General features: G+C 37.7%; 1 protein-coding gene across 1 annotated transcript; it reads left to right on the top strand.

The window, feature by feature from the left end:
• The first annotated feature begins 16,175 nt into the window (after positions 1-16,175).
• Positions 16,176-18,443, top strand: LOC149548471 (uncharacterized). Its single transcript, XM_089792530.1, has 4 exons — positions 16,176-16,445; positions 16,594-16,994; positions 17,132-17,537; positions 17,672-18,443. Exons 1-4 carry the CDS (start codon positions 16,301-16,303, stop codon positions 18,250-18,252), a joined length of 1,533 nt encoding a protein of 510 aa, XP_089648656.1. The 5' UTR covers positions 16,176-16,300; the 3' UTR covers positions 18,253-18,443.
• The last annotated feature ends 781 nt before the right edge of the window (positions 18,444-19,224 follow it).

The raw sequence follows: 19,224 nt of genomic DNA on the forward strand, positions 1-19,224 counted from the left end.
GAATTTGATGTTTCCATTAAATATGTATGAACAGAGATCTCTTCATACAACATCAGCTAACATTAGGACAAAGGATTGACAGGCAGTCATCACATAAAAAATGGAAAGCTGTAATAATCATTCTTCAGAGTCTTCCTCCTCCATTTGGTACATTTGTTGAAACTTCCAATCAAACAACTATAGAAGCTGATAGAGATTTTGATAAACTGTATGGAAAACAATTGCTTTAGGAAGGAAAAGGAAGATTGGTAAAAAGAGGGGTCAACTTCACAAATGCTTTGTTGGTGAATTAAGCATTTCAAGTCTAATATTAGGTATTAATTTTGTTGACGAAAGAGTATGGTCAAATCTGTTGAGAAATATACACTCTGATACCAAAATGTTGAGAAATTTCAATCTTTATGCAAATAATCAGGATATGACTTCAATGGATAAATCATGAGACACAAAGCTTTGACTACTAAAATATTAAAAACTCTGAAAATTTAGTGCCTTATATGGAATTACCACAATTAGATTATGCTAAAAATCAGCTAATATATTATAGTTAACAACACTGCCCTATGTGACCTTATAACAATAATAAAAAAGGTATAACTTCACCATAAGATAGCAACAAAAAGGCATATATCAACAAGACAGTGATAAAAGCATCAAATAACAGATGATTTACATGGAGAAAGCTTTGCAGGAAAAAAAACTCCACCAAGAAAGATGCGACAAATGCATTATCTTCAAAAAATGAGATTACAAGTTAGAACACATTTCCTTCCATTTTCCACTTTGGCTCCAACATGGAACCACCTAGGTACCTGTGATCAACCTCTTTATGCCTCAGCATGTCCTTATTCCTACAAAGCAACTCTACATTCAGTTGTTCCTTTTAATTTCTACATCCAAGGAGCAGAAGCTATAGACATTTCATGAGCTCTAAAGCCCCAAACAAGGTGCCTATAGATACCTATTGCCTCTTTCCAAGAGTCACACTTGGAAAAACCCAACAATCATTCATTCATTTGTCCTCTTAACTTGTTATTGACCATCGCATTCTATGTGTCCACATAAGTGGAAAACAAAGTTAAATATTCATCTGTCACCTTTACCGCAACTAGTGGACCCATCACCTTGTTTAAATGTATTACAAACAATACTGAGAATATATATTACATGTTTTCCCCAATACACCCTAAGTACTGATGCAGGAGCATCCAAAGGTATAAGGGCAATCCTGTGTCACCCAAAAAAATATACTTAGACTTAGTTTCTGTTTGATGTGTTTTCATTTTTGGATACCCATTTGGGTCAAATAAAGGTTCCAACTCTCATAGTTCCACTATCAGTGTTCGTGTAAATCCCGAAAAAATAGGAGTATGTAATTGAGCCATCATTTTGGTGAACTAGGAGGTGTAAATTGGCTAGATGAATGTAATTGTAATTTAGAGCATTCCAGAAAAAGAATCAGGTCAAAAGGCCCCACGGTTTGAGAGTTATTGCAATTTTTTGGGTTGTGGAGACCTCCTAAGAATGCTTCAAAGTCAGGTTAGGGGCATTAAATGACCTCGAAAAGGGCCGAAAAATGGGGGACGAGCGAAGCTGGTCCATAAGGCTATAGAGCGCTTCGAGAGCTTTCCGAAAATGTAAACAGTTCGTCAATCGGAGCTACGGTTCAAAAGTTATGCCTCCCGGAAGTTCGGTTACCGTTTCTGGATTCTTCTAGATTTGTGTCGACTTCTAACGCAGCTTCTGGAACCTTCTATTTGGTCGGTGGATGCCTACTAGCATTTTCCAGAATGTACTCCTAGTCCTTAACCCTCTGGGATCTATTTAAGGAGATTTTTGGCATTGTAAAAGGCAGTTCGGAGTGGAGTTTGAGAGGAGGTACTGAAAGGAGAAATTATCTCCACATTTATGCTATTGTAAGCCCTTAGGTCATGTTTTGAAATTTATTTTCTCTGTACTGAATGTACTAGCTTATTTTTCAGTTAATACAATTTTCCCTCTTCTGTTGTGTCCATTTTGTTCTTGGGTTGTGTCCCCATCAAGTGGTATCAGAGCTGGTTTTCCTGAGTGTGTAGACAGAGCGCCGACTATGAGGCAATTTGCACCAGGACTGTGTGGTTGTGAGTTTGAGTTAAGAAGATGCCTCCACGAAGAGAGCGTGGCAGAAGGGCCAGAGCTATTAATCCTGAAGAGGTTAAAGCCCTCCAAAGGCAGGTACAAGCATTGCAGGAGGAGCTCCGTAGAGGAGCAACTTTGGCCGCAGGTGATGAAAGTGAAGATGACAACGAAGAAGATGAAATTGGACCAGAAGGAGAATTTGACGGGGAAGTTCTGAATCATGCAGAGGAAAGGCTTTTTAGGGCCATTACTAAGTTTGGAAAAAGACCTACAATTGAAGTGGGTGTATTTTCAGGAAATCTGAAACCAGATGAGTTGATCGATTGGATCAATGAACTGGAAGAATACTTTGAGTATGAGGATAACAGGGACCCAGATAGGGTTAAGTTTGCAAAGGCCAAACTGAAAGGCCATGCCAAAATCTGGTGGCAAGAGGTCCAATTGGAAAGAAATAGAAGAGGAAAGGAGAAGATCACAAGATGGGATTGCATGGTAGACAAATTGAAGAAGCAGTTCATTCCTGTGGACTACGAGCTTGATTTGTTTAAGAAGATGCATGGGTTAAAGCAAGCAGGAAGATCAGTCCAAGAATATGCAGAGGAATTTTACCGACTCTTGATTAGAGCGGGGCATGCAGAAGCAAATAAGGAGAAGGTTGCTCGTTATATCAGTGGGTTGCGACCTAGCATCTAGGAGGAATTAAGTCTGGTAAGAATGACCAGCGTTGAAGAGGCATACAAGTTTGCCCTACGAGTTGAAGAGAAGCTGAAAAAGGTTTGAAGGAAGACAAAGAGGGCGCGGTCAAGGAGGAAGGGGAAGCGGTAGATCCTCTGGAGGCCACAATGAAACCCAAAAGAAAAATGAAGATGTGGGTACTAGTAGGAACCAGAGGAATGAGGGTTTCAACCGCTCCCATGATCAAGACTTTGGAAATCAGAGAGGAAGAGGTAGAGGACGTGGACAAGGAAGAGGAGGCTTCCGTGGTACCTGTTTCCATTGCAATGAAGAAGGTCATCGTGCCTTTGAATGCCCTCAACGACAAGGAAGGAAAGATAGGAGAGCTGAGGGCCAAGCTAGGGTTGCTCATGTGGATGAGGATGCACAATCATCACATTCAGAGGATGCAGAAAGAGGAGAGACCTTGGTAAATGAAAGAGTCCTACTAAGTGGTGAGATTGAACCAAGACAACGGAGAAATTTGTTCCGTACCAGATGTAAGTGTGAGGATAAATGTTGTGACGTGATCATTGATGGTGGTAGCACTGATAACTTGGTATCAGAAGAGATGGTCTCTAAGCTGAAGCTCAAGAGGGAGAAACATCCCCAGCCCTATCGGATTGCTTGGGTAAAAGATGATCATAATGTCCTGGTAAGTGAACAATGTTTAGTAAAATTCAAAATTGGGAGTTACCATGATGAAGTTCTCTGTGATGTTATTTCGATGGATGTTTGCCATCTATTGTTGGGTAGACCATGGCAGTTTGATAGACATGCAGTCATGATGGACATGCAAACACATACTCTCTGACAAAGGATGAAGTTCGCCACAAATTGAAGCCCATGAAAAAGGAAGGTGAAAAGGTATGTAGCAGTGCTAGGATTTGTCTTGTTGATGAAAGGAAGTTTTTAGATAGCATGAAACATCAACATATGTGCTATGCTTTGATTCCTAAGAAAGATAAAGAAGGTAGTAGTGAAATACCACTTGAAGTTTCAGATTTACTAGGGGAGTTTGGAGATATTATCTCTGATAATGTTCCAGATGGATTGCCACCAGTAAGGCAAATCAGTCATCAGATAGATCTGATTCCAGGAGCTAGTTTTCCTAACAAGGCTGCTCACAAGATGACTCCTACTAAAATAGAGGAGCTAAATAGACAGGTTCAGGAGCTATTGAGGAAGGGCTTGATTCGAGAGAGCCTGAGTCCATGTGCAGTACCTACAGTACTCGCACCAAAGAAGGATGGAGAGTGGAGGATGTGTACAAATTCTCGAGCTATAAATAGGATAACCATCAAGTACCGGTTTCCTTTGCCAAGGATGGATGATCTTATGGACTGCTTGAGTGGAGCTCAGTACTTCACAAAGATAGATCTGAAGAGTGGTTATCACCAGATACGGATTCGATAAGGAGATGAGTGGAAAACAGCCTTCAAGACCAAGGAGGGTCTTTATGAGTGGTTAGTCATGCCCTTGGATTGACGAACACCCCAAGCACCTTCATGCGGCTCATGAATGAGGTACTTAAGAAGTTCTTGGGAAAATTTGTTATTGTCTATTTGGATGATATTTTAATTTTCAGCAAAACTTTGGAAGAACATTTATTGCATATTCGTAGTGTCCTTGAAAGGCTAAGGGAAGAGAAACTGTTAATTAATCTGAAGAAGTGTATCTTTGCAAAAAGGGAGTTAGTCTATTTGGGGTTTGTTATATCACCCGAAGGTGTCAAAATAGATCCGGAGAAGGTAAAAGCCATCTTGGAATGGCCTACTCCAAGGTCTGCTACTGAGGTAAGATCATTTCATGGTCTAGTTAGTTTTTACAAAAAGTTTATTAAGAATTTCAGTGGCATATGTGCACCCCTACCTGATACAATAAGAGGGGATAGAAAAGAGTTCAAATGGACTGCAGCAGCTGCGAGAAGTTTCGAATTGCTGAAGAAGAAGGTAACAGAACAACCTGTGTTGGCACTTCCAGATTTTAGAAAGGTTTTCCAGGTGGATTGTGATGCCAGTGGCAGCGCTATTGGGGCTGTATTAAGCCAAGAAGGTAAGCCTATTGCATATTTTAGTGAAAAATTGAATGATGCAAAGAAGTATTCTGTTTATGATCAAGAGTTCTATGCAATAGTTCAGACCTTAAAGAAATGGAGGCATTATTTACTGCCAAAGGAATTTGTTTTGTATACTAATCATCAGGCATTACAATACCTAAATAGCCAAGGTAAATTGAATCAGAGGCATATGAAGTGGGTAGAGTTCTTGCAGAGCTATACATTTGTGTTGAAGCATAGAAGTGGAAAATCTAACAGGGTTGCAGATGCACTAAGTAGAAGACAGTTGTTGCTTATAGTAATGCAGGTTGAAGTAGTTGGGTTTGATAAACTCAAAAAATTGTACCCCGAGGATCCTGATTTTGCTGAAGCATGGGAAGCTTGTAAAGAGACTATTGCTGTAGATAGAACCAAGTGGTTAAACTATTTGATTCAGGATGGCATGTTGTTCAAGGGTAGTCAATTGTGCATTCCAAGGAGTTTCATGAGGGAAAATCTGATTAAGGAGAAACACAATGGAGGGATGGCAGGACATTTTGGTCGAGATAAGACCATTGCCATTCTTAGAGAACATTATTTTTGGCCTCAAATTTCACAGGATGTGAAGAAGTTTGTACAGAGTTGTCAGGTTTGTCAAGTTGCCAAGGGGTTTAGTCACAATACTGGCCTATATCAGCCATTGCCTGTTCCATCAAGGCCATGGGAGGACATAAGTATGGATTTTGTTCTTGGATTGCCAAGGACACAAAGGGGTAATGACTCAGTATTCATGGTGGTTGATAGGTTCTCCAAAATGGCACATTTCATTCCATGCCACAAAACTCATGATGTTGTCCATATTGCAGACTTGTTTTTCAAAGAGGTTGTAAGACTACATGGTCTTCCAAGGAGTATAGTTTCTGACAGAGATACTAAATTTGTGGGGTATTTCTGGAGGACATTGTGGAAGAAGTTGAGAACAGACCTAAAATTTAGTTCCACGCATCACCCACAAACTGATGGCCAAACAGAAGTGGTAAATAGAAGTCTGGGCAATTTGCTGAGATGTTTAGTTGGGGATAAGCCCAAGGGATGGGATTTGATTCTACCACAAGCAGAGTTTGCTTACAATAACTCTATGAATAGGAGTACTGGAAAATCACCATTCCAAATTGTATATGGGAATAGCCCAAGGACTACACCAGAATTGAGGAAGATAGAACAAGGGGAGAGGACAAGTGCTGAAGCGGAAGAATTTGCTGAACATATCAAGCGTCTACATGAGGAGGTTCAGGCACACATTACCAAGATGAATCAAGAGTATAAAGCTAGGGCTGATCAAAGGAGAAGACATAAGGAATTCCAAGTAGGGGATCTAGTCATGGTGCACTTATGAAAAGAAAGATTTCCAGCCGGTACTTACAACAAGCTGAAAATGAAGAAATTTGGCCCCTGCAAAGTTTTGAAGAAACATGACTCAGGAAATGCATATGAGGTGGAGCTGCCAGATGGTATTCACATTTCTCCCATTTTCAACATTGCAGATTTAACAGAGTATCATGATGATGGTGCAGATGAGGAGCTAGTGTTAGAGCCATGTCCAATTCCTGCTTCTAAGAAGGAGATAGAAGACATTCTAGATCATCGTGTGGGTAGGAGTACCAGAAACAGGCAGTATGAAGAGTATTTGGTCAAATGGAAAGGACGACCGATCGAGGACTCAACTTGGATTTCAGCAGCTGAGGTTTCCCATTTGGGATTTCCTCTACCATTCATAAAGTGACAGGGTCACTTTTCAATCTACCCTGGGTGTCTGATGAGGAGCATCCAGAGGTATAAGGGCAATCCTGTGTCACCCAAAAAAATATACTTAGACTTAGTTTCTGTTTCATGTGTTTTCATTTTTGGATATCCATTTGGGTCAAATAAAGGTTCCAACTCTCACAGTTCCACTATCAGTGTTCGTGTAAATCCCGAAAGAATAGGAGTATGTAATTGAGCCATCATTTTGGTGAACTAGGAGGTGTAAATTGGCTAGATGAATGTAATTGTAATTTAGAGCATTCCAGAAAAATAATCAGGTCAAAAGGCCCCACGGTTTGAGAGTTATTGCAATTTTTCGGGTTGTGGAGACCTCCTAAGAATGCTTCAAAGTCAGGTTAGGGGCATTAAATGACCTCGGAAAAGGCCGAAAAATGGGGGACGAGCGAAGCTGGTCCATAAGGTTATAGAGCGCTTCGAGAGCTTTCCGAAAATGTAAACGGTTCGTCAATCGGAGCTACGGTTCAAAAGTTATGCCTCCCGGAAGTTCAGTTACCGTTTCTGAATTCTTCTAGATTTGCGTCGACTTCTAACGCAGCTTCTGGAACCTTTTATTTGGTCGGTGGATGCCTACTAGCACATTCTAGAATGTACTCCTAGTCCTTAACCCTCCGGGGTCTACTTAAGGAGATTTCTGGCATTGTAAAAGGCAGTTCGGAGTGGAGTTTGAGAGGAGGTACTGAAAGGAGAAATTATCTCCACATTTATGCTATTGTAAGCCCTTAGGGCATGTTTTGAAGTTTATTTTCTCTGTACTAAATGTACTAGCTTATTTTTCAGTTAATACAATTTTCCCTCTTCTGTTGTGTCCATTCTGTTCTTGGGTTGTTGTCCCCATCAGGTACTTAAGGGAACTTTCCAAGGATGTTGGAACCATGCAATATAACATAGAATTTACAGGGTATATGGCACCTTAGTCCTGATATTCTCCCACTTGACATCTTGCATTGTCAATACACTCATATAAATAAAAAACAAGGAGAAAAATCACATTGCCAAGCATGTACCACTTGAATCTTCCTATATGCTCATGCTCCAAAATGGAACCTACAAAAGCAACCATGATAACCACCATCGAGTGCAAAACACCTCGCATCCTCCAACATACCACCTATGGAATAAACGAGAACATGTCAAGGTGAATCATATCAATGTTATTTAAATCTACACCAATCTTTACATAAACAAGCAGCAAATTCAAATGATGACAAACGCTATGAGTAGCTACCTTACTCAGATCAGCTAGAAAGAAAACACAATGAATTCCATTTCATCCAAGGTAACCAAACCTCAAACAAGGGTACACCATCATAGATAGAACTTCACGCCATCAATATATGAGTCAAAACCACAATCAAGTCTCTATATATCCATCCTCCTATTTTAACGCAACATGCAATGTACAAATGACCACAAACAAGGCCAACTAACAATTTCTGCATTGCCACTAAAACAATCTCAAGATATAAACAATCCATATCTGAGTTATCCCAATGCTATAAAATGGGCACCAAAGATTCATTTAAAATTTACTTTGTTTATTTTATTTTATTTATATTTATTATTTGTTAGCTTATATTTTTATTTTAATATATATTAATTAATGTACTTAAGTGGTGTTTAAAAACACCTATACGCAAAGAGTGGGTTGGGAGCCTACCTAATCAGAAGGGACATGACACTTGATCAATATCATAACAATCTCTCCTAAAAGTTCAATGTTTTTTAGAGTTATGGATTATCAAGGGGAGGTGAAGAGTGACTATTTATTGCTGAAATCCTCATCACATCCATCAAGAAACTAGGACCTCATTATTTCCTCAATTCATAACAAACAATGCAAAGAATTGTGGATTTTTTAAGTTGTTAGTGTTAATGTTTTAGCTTTAGTCATATTAGTTAAATCAAATTATGATGTTTGTCAATTGGAAATTATCACTGATTAATAGACATACATACATACGTACATGCCAACGTACATACATTCATACCTACATACATACGTACATACAAACATACATATGTATGTACATAAATATATGTGTACGTAAATATATACATATGTACCTACCTACCTACATACATACATACGTACCTATGTACTTACAAACCTACCTACCTACATACATACATACAAACCTACATATAGACCTACATAAATACCTATGTACCTACATACATACGTACGTACATACATACATACATACCTAAGTACATACAAACCTACCTACCTACCTACCTACATACATACATACATACTAGCCTACATAGAGACCTACATACATAGCTATGTACATACGTACATACATACCTACATACATACATGTGTGTACATACATGCATACGTACATACATACATACATACATAGGATAGTTCTATTTAATGATTATCAATCAATGTAAATTACTGATCACTATATCGACCTTATTTATGAATGGTCATTATGCAACATCTATCTTATGCTCGACTATATGTCATTATCGATCTGATTAATATATCTTCATTATACTACCCAGATCGGGTACTATATAATGTACAAAACAAACAAAATACAACAGCGACTACCCAAATCGGGTATCATATTCTATAACATGAAGATTTCAACAGTGACTATTATTGTATCGGAAAGTTTAACATTGCTTAGCCACTTCCATTATTAGCATGTTATTTGTTATGAAACGGTCCCTGATAATGACCGGACATGTCTCATATAGAGGCATGACCCTACATGGCCTTGGGCCACGAAGAGTCATGTCTCAAGATGAGGCATGTCTCTTTGAGCATGTATTAATATCAGATCGATGAGGAACTTGGAAAATACATAAATCCAATCAGCATTATTACAAAGTGGCAGAGATCTAATTTACATATCAACACTTTTCAGTCAAGCAAATTCAATGTATACATACAGGTTGGCTGCCATATATACCTGTCCAAATCTGCATAAGAAAATAGGTTAGTCTTATCATCAAGATAAGATTCTGTAGATCAATCATATAAATTTGAAATAAAGGTATTACAATTGATCCTATTGTTACATCCCAATTTCTGACTCAATTTAAAAATGTTTATGCAGCCGTTAAGGATTCATGCGATGTCAGTTGATAGGTAAAATTAGTTATGATCACGTGAAATGGTCAAGATGGCTAATCATTATAACTTCATATGAAGATGACATGTTAGTTAATCGTTATGATGCTATTATATTGTTATCTTGAAATCTTGGAAAGTTGGTTATTCATCATAAGAAGTGGAATGGTGGTTAGTCGTTATGATGGTTTATGAATAATAACTTGTTATGGTAAATTGTTATTATATTGAGGAATATGATATAATCGTGGAGAATTTTCTTGCAGGAGCACATTAAAGGGGGGTAAGCATTGTCAGAAAGAAATTGAGCATGAGGGGGGCACCACCATCACTAAGCAAATAGGTACGAGGCCTAAACCACCATGGCTAAGGGTAAACGGCTAGGCAAGCAAGAGTATACATTGGACAACCATGAGATTACCTATTAAATTATATATCATTTCATATTAAAAGAAATTACTAAGCATGAATTGAAATTTGAGCAAGTTTGTACCTTTTTAATTGTGTTGTTGGTTGGAGCCTTCTGGGGTATAAGCATGTCTTATCATATCGACATCATGATACCTAAATATTTATACATGTATATGTGTACATACGTAAACCAATTATATATATATATATATATAAGGACGTATACACATACTTGATATTTGGCATATACGTAAGAAATATATGGTTGGGGTTTACACACGTACACATATATACATACATACATATATAGGTATCTATAGATACCATGATGTTTATACTAAGACAATATTATTATTTCTTTCACCTTGGCTATGGTTTAACATTATTTCATGTGCGGCCACCTTTCATATTTCTATATTATTTTCCATCAAGCCTTATAATTTGAGATGGTCATTTTAAATATTTGTGCTGATGACACTTTTATTTTTTCTTTATAAAATGCTGCCAAGTAATAGCCAATGGCTCCTTGTTTTCCTTTGAAACTCTCCACCACCTTTTCTTTCTTTCATAATTGAACCCATGCAAGAGGCCATAACCATCTTGACCGATACTTGATTATTTATGCCATATAGTCTTGCAGCTCTCTTTCTCTACAAATATCTCCAAGCATATTGAAGTTGTTTTACACAGTAAGTGGTATACAAGAGTCGCATTGAATTGGCTAATCCAAATGCACCGCTAGAGCCAAAGCTCATGAGCTTTGATCCGTAATTTATTATCAACCCATACAGAGGTCGTGGTGCTGGAAACAATCTACAATTTCCATTGCTTCATATCAATATCGGAAATCAGGTCATGACTTGCGAATCCTTTTGGAATGTTTGTGTCATTAACTATCATATATGATATGGTTTTCTTTTACTAGCTTTGTTATTTTGCATACTACTCGTCGGCAAGAGTTCTGAGCCAAACTTATATGATCTATAATGATCTCAATTTTCTTGTTGTTTTATTTGCTACACTCTGCGAGTTTGACATTGTGCCGCGATCTTCTTTAACTATATGATCCGAATATGATAAAACCGAAATAAAGCGTACTATCTTATGATGCCATAGGCTGATGAAGGCATGATGCATGGCAAATGAGTAAGAGATCACGAAATCCTAAGATTTTCCTCCAACTATTAAAGACCAACAAGGTAAAGCTAAGGGAGGAAAGAGTGGGAAGAATTCCTACAAAGAAAGAAATGATATAATCAATTTAACATCTACATCACATATAACAATAGCTCATGGAAATCCTTGTAAGGATTCTTGTTTTCAAGTCGAGCGATGGTTTTTTTAACTCTAGCTCCAGGTTGCTCAGTGATTGGATTGTGATGTCCCAGGCCAATTCCCAAGGTAGGGAAGGTCTTTTTTGATTGAGATTGTGTGGGGATACTTAAGGGTCAGTGGTTGGGAGGTTAAGCCCTAACAATGCTTCTCCTCGCCACCAGATGCCAAGGCTTGCACAAGGCAGAAATACGATCTGCATTCAATATCTTCTGGTAACAGGTATTTTACTCTTATGATATTTGAAATTACAAGTTGAAGATATGTTAGATTGATTAACATCATTGAATCAATTATTCCCTTCAATGAAATCAACTTTTCCTCTTCAATGTAATTGGTAAATAGGTAGATCAGTCGATCTTCCAAATTGAACATGAAATACATTTGTATGCTTGAGATAGGCCTACTTGATGGATGTTATAACTGTCCTTTTATGTGATCAACAAAAATGAACATATCTTTTAACTATATGTTATTGCCATAATTAGCAATTGGAAAAGGGATGTTACAGTGGTATTTGATGCCCTAAATGATATTGGTGATTTTGATACAGTGGTATTTGATGCCCTAAATGGTATTGGTCATTAATTATTTGTGCCCTAAGTGGTATATGTGGACTAACCTATGTTTTGCAGATGCTGCCCTAGAATTTTGGATTCGGAATTAGGGTATGGAAAACTTAAATCCTCTATTTTAGATTTATTGATGATGCCTTCAATGGTTAGTTATGATATTTTAGTTAAATGGATTGCAACCGTTAATCTCTTTCGCATGAACATAACTCTTATAATTGTCTTCTCATAAATGTGAAGTAGTATCTGTAATTCAATGTTATGCTAGTTGTTAGCTAAGACACGGATAAAGGGGATGTTACACCTATTTCCTTAACAGTTAATTGAAGAATGCTATTCACACATCTTTTGGACACCTTGTGCAATCTTCTCTCAATCTATCCTACAAAAGAGGAACGAATTTGATTGGATCAAAGAGTTATATGCATAAGTTGTGGAGATCCAAATGTTCATCACCAACCACAATATGTCACTCTTGGAGTATTACATCAGTTTAGGTTTAGGTTTAAGTTGGTAATTTTGGTTAATAAATATTATGTTAGTTTATGGGAAGTTATTCCTGTAGGAAGTTTTTGTACAGGAAAATAAGGCTTTATAAAGCCTTTCAGATATTAATGTAAGATCGACTAATTGAATCAATTAAATCAAATTTTTTGTTTGCGCTCTAATTTGGTATCAGAACCTGCCTAGTGAAAGCAATCATGGAGAGACCTGCTAAGAAACAGCAATAAGGAAATGCATGGATGGAGGGCTGCAATTTCCTCCAAATATGACCATGAAGCCCTCCAAGATAATACATTATCACCATGATATTCTAGAGGTATCAAATATAAAATAGCTTGTTTCCAAAACTGCAATGTGAATATTCTGGAATTTGTCCTTGCTTTTGTTAGAACCATTGCAACTTGTAGCTTGATCCATCAAGCTCCTTGAAATACTCTCACTTGGCCTCCATCACATTCTTTCTAGATCTCAAGGCATCCAATGATCCATGTAACTTTCAAGTCTCTTACATTAATGAGACATATTTGAACATCTTCATCCAAGCAAAAGAGTTCTTTTATTCATCATTGAAATTCAAAACTATGCATGTTAAGGTAGACATCAAGTTGCTTGTACAATATTTGCCTTCTTCAATTCAAATTGACCCTAATTAACATTCAAAATAGTCCAGACTTAGCCAAAATTCAGAATTCAGCACGCCTTAAACAATGTTACCTCTGATAACCTTTCCTAACTTTCTAAGATCAAACTGAAGTTGGAACAAGGGTTTTCAAAAGGTTCTAACTCATTCATCACAAATCACCTGGTCTCAACTCCATATCCTTGACTAGCTTAGCCCAACTCTCGCTCACATCCCAAACAAACTTGACTTCTCAGCAAGCCAAAATTGCTCAAAGTAATCTTCTCTACTTGGAGACTTGAAAATGCTACCAACTAAAACCACTTAAGACCACTACTCCTACTACTAAAGCATAGAAAAAAGAGTGAAACTTGAAAAAATCCAAAAAATAAAGTGAAAAATCAGAAAATCCAAAAAGAAAAGGTTCCTCAATGGACAGACAGGTTAATGCTCTTCCAATTTGGTTTGATTTGAATAAGAAGGTACATCCACATGGATTATCTCAACTTGCAGTAACAAAGCAGTGTAGGATATATGGCAACATTGAGCGTGAGGAGATGCATTGTTTGGTATTTCTTTTGAGGGTGGAATTAGCATTGCAACGAAAAAAACTCTTATTCAAATGTGCATAAACCGCTGCCATGCGTGAAATCAGAATGAAAGCTCCATGAATTTAAAGACAAGATTTAGGAGAAATCAAGAAACGGATATGGAGGAAATAGTTGGTGCCATTATTGGTGTGCCACACATGATATTATATTTGGAATCTATTTGTCTATTATGTCAAAATACCATAGACCTAGTCAGAATTCAAATGGGGCAGTATGAGGAATTGTCAAAAGAAGAAAATGATGATGACATTCATCACTCAAGTTGGAAACCAAAAGGATGAAGAAGAAAATAACCAGCAACAAGCTAGTGTGGTTGAACTTAATGACAAAGACATTCAAGTAGAAGATGAACTCTCATGTATCACATCCCAAGAGAAATGTATTAGAGAGAAAAACAAGGAGGCAATGGGTTTCATCCAAGGAAGAGAAACGATAGCCAGCAAAGACAAACATTTGGAAATGCATGAACTACACGATCACCAAAAACTTAAGAAGAAGAAATCCTCAGTATGATGGAGCCCTAAAAATTTGAGTTATGGGCCACCATTGTATTTGTTAGATCATGTTGATTTAACAGCAAGGGTCTCATTTCTTCTGTGGACCATCATTATAATTTAGGTAACCAACCAAATATAATAGCCATTGCCTAGTATGGGATAAAGGCATAGTTCCAAAAATCGCCATGAAATCGCCGAAATCGCCGAAATCGCGATAAGATTCATGGCTCCCGATTTTTTTGGAATCGGAAATCGCTGGTGGCGATTTTTTCGTGTGAATCGCCTGAATCGCCAAAATCGGCGATTCATGGCAAAAATCGCCATCGTGAATCTCCAGAAATCGGCCGCGGCAGCAAGGATAGAAAGTTCAATTTTTAAAAAAAAACACATGTTTTATTTGCTTTCTAAGTTGACTTTCCTCTTTGTTATAACCCTAAAGAGCCTTCTATTTGCTTAGTATGAGTAGAAGAGAGGAAGAGTGAGAGAGAAGAAGAGAAAAGAGAATCCATAGGTTTCCAACCGGCAAGAAGGAAGAGCACCAAAGAGATCAGAAGTCCATTTGGGGAGGCCATAAATTGCATTGGGAGCATTAAGGAGTCAATATCAACACTCCTCAACTCATTTGCAAGAGGTAAGTGTTGGTTTTTTTTTTGCATGTTAGTGTAGTATGCATTTTTTGTTAAATTTTTTTAGTGTTCATTTGCAAATCTTGAATGTTTTTTATTTTTAGTTTTACTAAATTGCAAACTAGGGTTTGTTGTTTTGTAGTTTTTGTTTATTAGTTGCAAACTTTGATTTTTTACATGAATTTTTTTATTGCAGCAGCCCTTTGCTTTCATTTTCCAATTTCCACAATGGGTAAAAAAGATGAATGCTGGAAATATAATGAAGAGTTTCCTGGGAGAACCAAATATCAAACAAAATGTATATTTTGCAAAGAAAAAATAAATTCGGGAGGTATCTATAGATTGAAATACCACATTGCTGGCATACCTGGCCATAATGTCACAGTTTGCACTCAACAAACCGCTGAGGCAAAACGCTCTTGTTTAGTGGCATTAGAAAAAATTGAACAAGACAAGTTGACTAAGAAAATGCAACTTGAAGGGTTAAGAGGTATTGGCTCCCGTGCTCCCACATCCGCAACCGCATCTACATCTGCAAGTGCATCTGCATCAGCTTCCGCATCCGTAGGTTGTGTTGGGGAGGGTTCTTCTAGGCCTCCTTTTCATCCTAGTGCTAGTGCTCATGTGAGTGTTAGTGGTAGTCGGTCTCATACTGAGACAGAGTCCAACACCAACCTATTGCGGCCTAGAGTGCGGAAAAGCAGAATGGATAGTTACTTTGTGCCCCGCACTACTCCTGGCTCCCAACCCACGCTTGAGGGCATGGGTTTGAACAAGGAGATTCATGATGCTGCCAGAAAAGAGATTTGCAAATTCTGGTACTTTTGCAACATTCCATTTATTGCAGCCAGGTAATTGATTCTTTTTTCTTTGTTATCTTCAAAATTAAAGTTAAAAGTAAAAGTAAAACTTTAATTATATCTACTTGTTTTATGATTTTAGTTTTTGACATCTAAATTTCTAATCAATATCATTATCTATTTGTGACAGGACTCCTTATTGGCAAAACATGATAGATGCAGTTGCCATTTGTGGTCCGGGGTTTAAAGCCCCAACTGAGGCTGAGTTGAGTGGATACCTCCTGGAGGAAATGGTTGAGGATATGAGGCATGAGCTTGAGGACAACCGGAAGGAGTGGATCGAAAATGGTTGCACCATCATGACTGATAGTTGGACAGATAGGAGGGGAAGAACACTCCTCAATTTTCTTGTATCCTGTGGAGGTGATTGATCATTCTACTTTCCTACATACATAATTTTGAATCGTGATTGACTATTTCAAATTTTGATTTGTTGATTGCTAATAGTAATTATAATTCGTTGTTTTGTTACTTGTAGGATATACCATGTTCCTCAAATCCATTGATGCTTCTGCTCATGTAAAAAACGCCACATACTTATGTGAGGTTATTGAGGAAGTTATAGCAGAGGTGGGGGAACAACATGTGGTGCAAGTGGTGACGGATAATGCAGCAAGTTATGTTGCTGCAGGTAAACTTTTAACTTTTTAAGTTTTGAAAATAAATTTATTTGAATTTTGAACTTTTTCTAATTCTAACTTAGAATTTCTAAGTTTCCTAAGTTCTAAGTTCTAACATGTTTGAAATTTGAATTTCTAATTATCTTAAAATTGTTGTAGGCAAACTTTTGATGGAGAGACACCCCACCATATTTTGGTCCCCTTGTGCAGCACACTGCCTTGACCTCATGTTGGAGGAAATTGGCAAACTTGAGTGGGTCAAGTCATGTGTGGAAAGGGCAAAAAACATATGTAAGTTTATTTATAATCATTCATTTGTCCTTAGCACAATGAGGAAGTACACAGGAGACAAAGAGTTAGCTCGTCCAGGGATCACGAGGTTTGCCTCGAATTTCATCACCTTGCAGTCCTTGTTGACATCAAGGGATGATTTGAGGAGCATGTTTGTTGGGCGGGAGTGGATTTCATCTTCCTATGCTACGACCACTGCAGGGATAGATGTGGTGGATTGCATATTTGATGATGATGGTTTTTGGAAACCTGCTAGAGAAATACTTAAGGTAATTTTATTGCAATTTAACATTTAATATTTTACAGTTTACTATGCTAATTGTTTAATGATTTAGTTTTACCTTATATTATTGAATTATTCTATGTTTAAGTTTTGACTCAAATTTTTATTTTACTTTATATGTAGGCCACTGAGCCTCTTGTATCTCTCCTACGAACTGCTGATGGGGAGAAGCCCTCTATGGGCTACATATATGAGGGCATGGATAGGGCCAAGGAGGCCATTAGAGCTCAGTATGCAGGAGTGCAGGAGAAGTATGCCCCTATTTGGGACATCATTGATAGGAGATGGCAGAATCAGCTCCACAGACCCATCCATGCAGCAGCTTACTTTTTGAATTCGGCATTTCGTTTCCGTCCTGACTTCAAGGCGGATGAGGAGGTTCTCACCGGATTATATACAGTGATCCAGAGGTTGAGTACTGATGAGGATAGCAGTGCTGCAATTATTGAGCTTGATAAGTTCAATAATAAAGAAGGGCCACTTTTCTCTAGCAGGGTAGCCATAGATGCTCGGGAAACAATACAGCCAGGTAAAAATTAAATAATATATTCAATGTTCATGAATTTAGATTCTAAACTTAAAGTTGATTATGTAATTTTAGAGTTAACTTGTAATTTGTAATTTGTAAATGAGACTAATTATTTTTATTTTCCCTTATTTCAGATAGATGGTGGCAAATGTTTGGGGCCACAACCCCAAAACTTCAAAAAATTGCCATTTGTATTCTGAGTCAGCCAAGCAGCGCTTCTGGATGTGAGCGCAGTTGGTCCATGTTCGAGCACATCCACTCAAAGAGGAGAAACAGGTTGACAGTGCAGAGGTTGAATGATCTTGTCTTCGTTCATTACAACCTCCGTCTTAGGATCAGACAGATTTTGGGCACTGACTCCTCTCCGATCATTCTAGAGGAGATTGATCCAGAATCAGAGTGGCTCACAGAGGTTGTAGATCCAGTCTTCACTGAGGAAGACCGTGCGTGGATTGACCAGGTGGATATAGAGGCTGAGGCAGCTAGAGCACGTTCTTCAGGCATTGGTAGACGCACACGTGCACGCACAGACACAGGCCCTAGCGACATTCGTGAGCCCATCTTATATGCGGGAGATATGGCTCGACAGTCCTCTAGGACCTACATTAGACGCCTTGCTACTAGGCAGACTGGATACTCAGAGGCTGAGGCTGAGGCTGTAGCCGAGCTTGAGGATGATGTTGAGGATGATGATGACTATGAGCCTGAGGCTTGAGCTGGAGCCTTGTTTTTATATTTTGTTTACAGATATTGATACTGAATCATTGATAGACATATGTTTCAAAGTTTCAAACTTTCATGGATCTTCATCTTAGATTCTTACATAAATTTATGATTTGATGTCTTATGGATCATCTTACATACATTCTATGATTTAAATCATTATGATCATTTGATTTCTATTTACTTCAGCTAGCCTACAATTTACATTTTAGAATCTTAGATAACATAGTTACGTATGTGATGGATTTTATGTTTCATGTTTATGTATGTTAAGTTTTAACTTCTATTTGATGATGTTATAGTGTGCTTAAGTTATATTCAATAAAGGGTGCATGAAATAAGTTTTAAATTGTTAAAATCTTTAAATTTAAAAGGTTTTTTCAAATTTGCCGATTCATCGCCGATTCATTGCCGATTCACGATTCGATTCGGCCTTGCCGATTCCGATCCGATTCCGATTCACATTTCTTTGGATAAAGGCAATTGGAGCAAGAGCTGGAAGAAGAGTTGTCGGTATTGGAGAAGGTAAGATTTGGTATCTAGTGGGGAGATATTTTCGATTTATTAAGCAAATATAATCAGATCTGGATATGAAAGAAGTGATATTTTAGACAAGGCTTAATGACACAAATGAGTTCCTTGTCCAGCTTGAAATGTATTAGGAGAATTAGGCTGAGAAAGAATCAGTTCATGAGGTTGCTATATTTTGCGATCTGCTCGTGGGCTTTCTAAACAAAAGTAACCAAAGTCTTTGTTTCATTATCAGCCTGCACCTTTCTTGTCAAAGTTTGTATGGTATAAGGATCAAATATATCTGTTGCAATGGTTTGTCATTTAAGCTATTCAAAAAGCAGTAAAAGAATGCAAATAAAGCATGAAAAGCAGTAAAAGAAAGCAAATAAAGCATTTCTGTTGTTTGTCTTTGAGGTATGTACAAAATAGATATATGACAAGATGAAAAGCT

The sequence above is a fragment of the Cupressus sempervirens genome, chromosome 7 (genome assembly GCF_028749045.1).
Source record: "Cupressus sempervirens isolate cs-2001-9-10 chromosome 7, ASM2874904v1, whole genome shotgun sequence".
Classification (NCBI taxonomy): domain Eukaryota; kingdom Viridiplantae; phylum Streptophyta; class Pinopsida; order Cupressales; family Cupressaceae; genus Cupressus; species Cupressus sempervirens.

What these genes read in the sequence shown, in the direction of transcription:
- LOC149548471 (XM_089792530.1), top strand. Translation starts at nt 16,301, where the DNA reads ATGTTCCTCAAATCCATTGATGCTTCTGCTCATGTAAAAAACGCCACA. An exon ending in AGCAAGTTATGTTGCTGCAG is followed by an intron (nt 16,446 to 16,593) that starts GTAAACTTTTAA and finishes AAATTGTTGTAG; the next exon opens with GCAAACTTTTGATGGAGAGA. An exon ending in CTGCTAGAGAAATACTTAAG is followed by an intron (nt 16,995 to 17,131) that starts GTAATTTTATTG and finishes CTTTATATGTAG; the next exon opens with GCCACTGAGCCTCTTGTATC.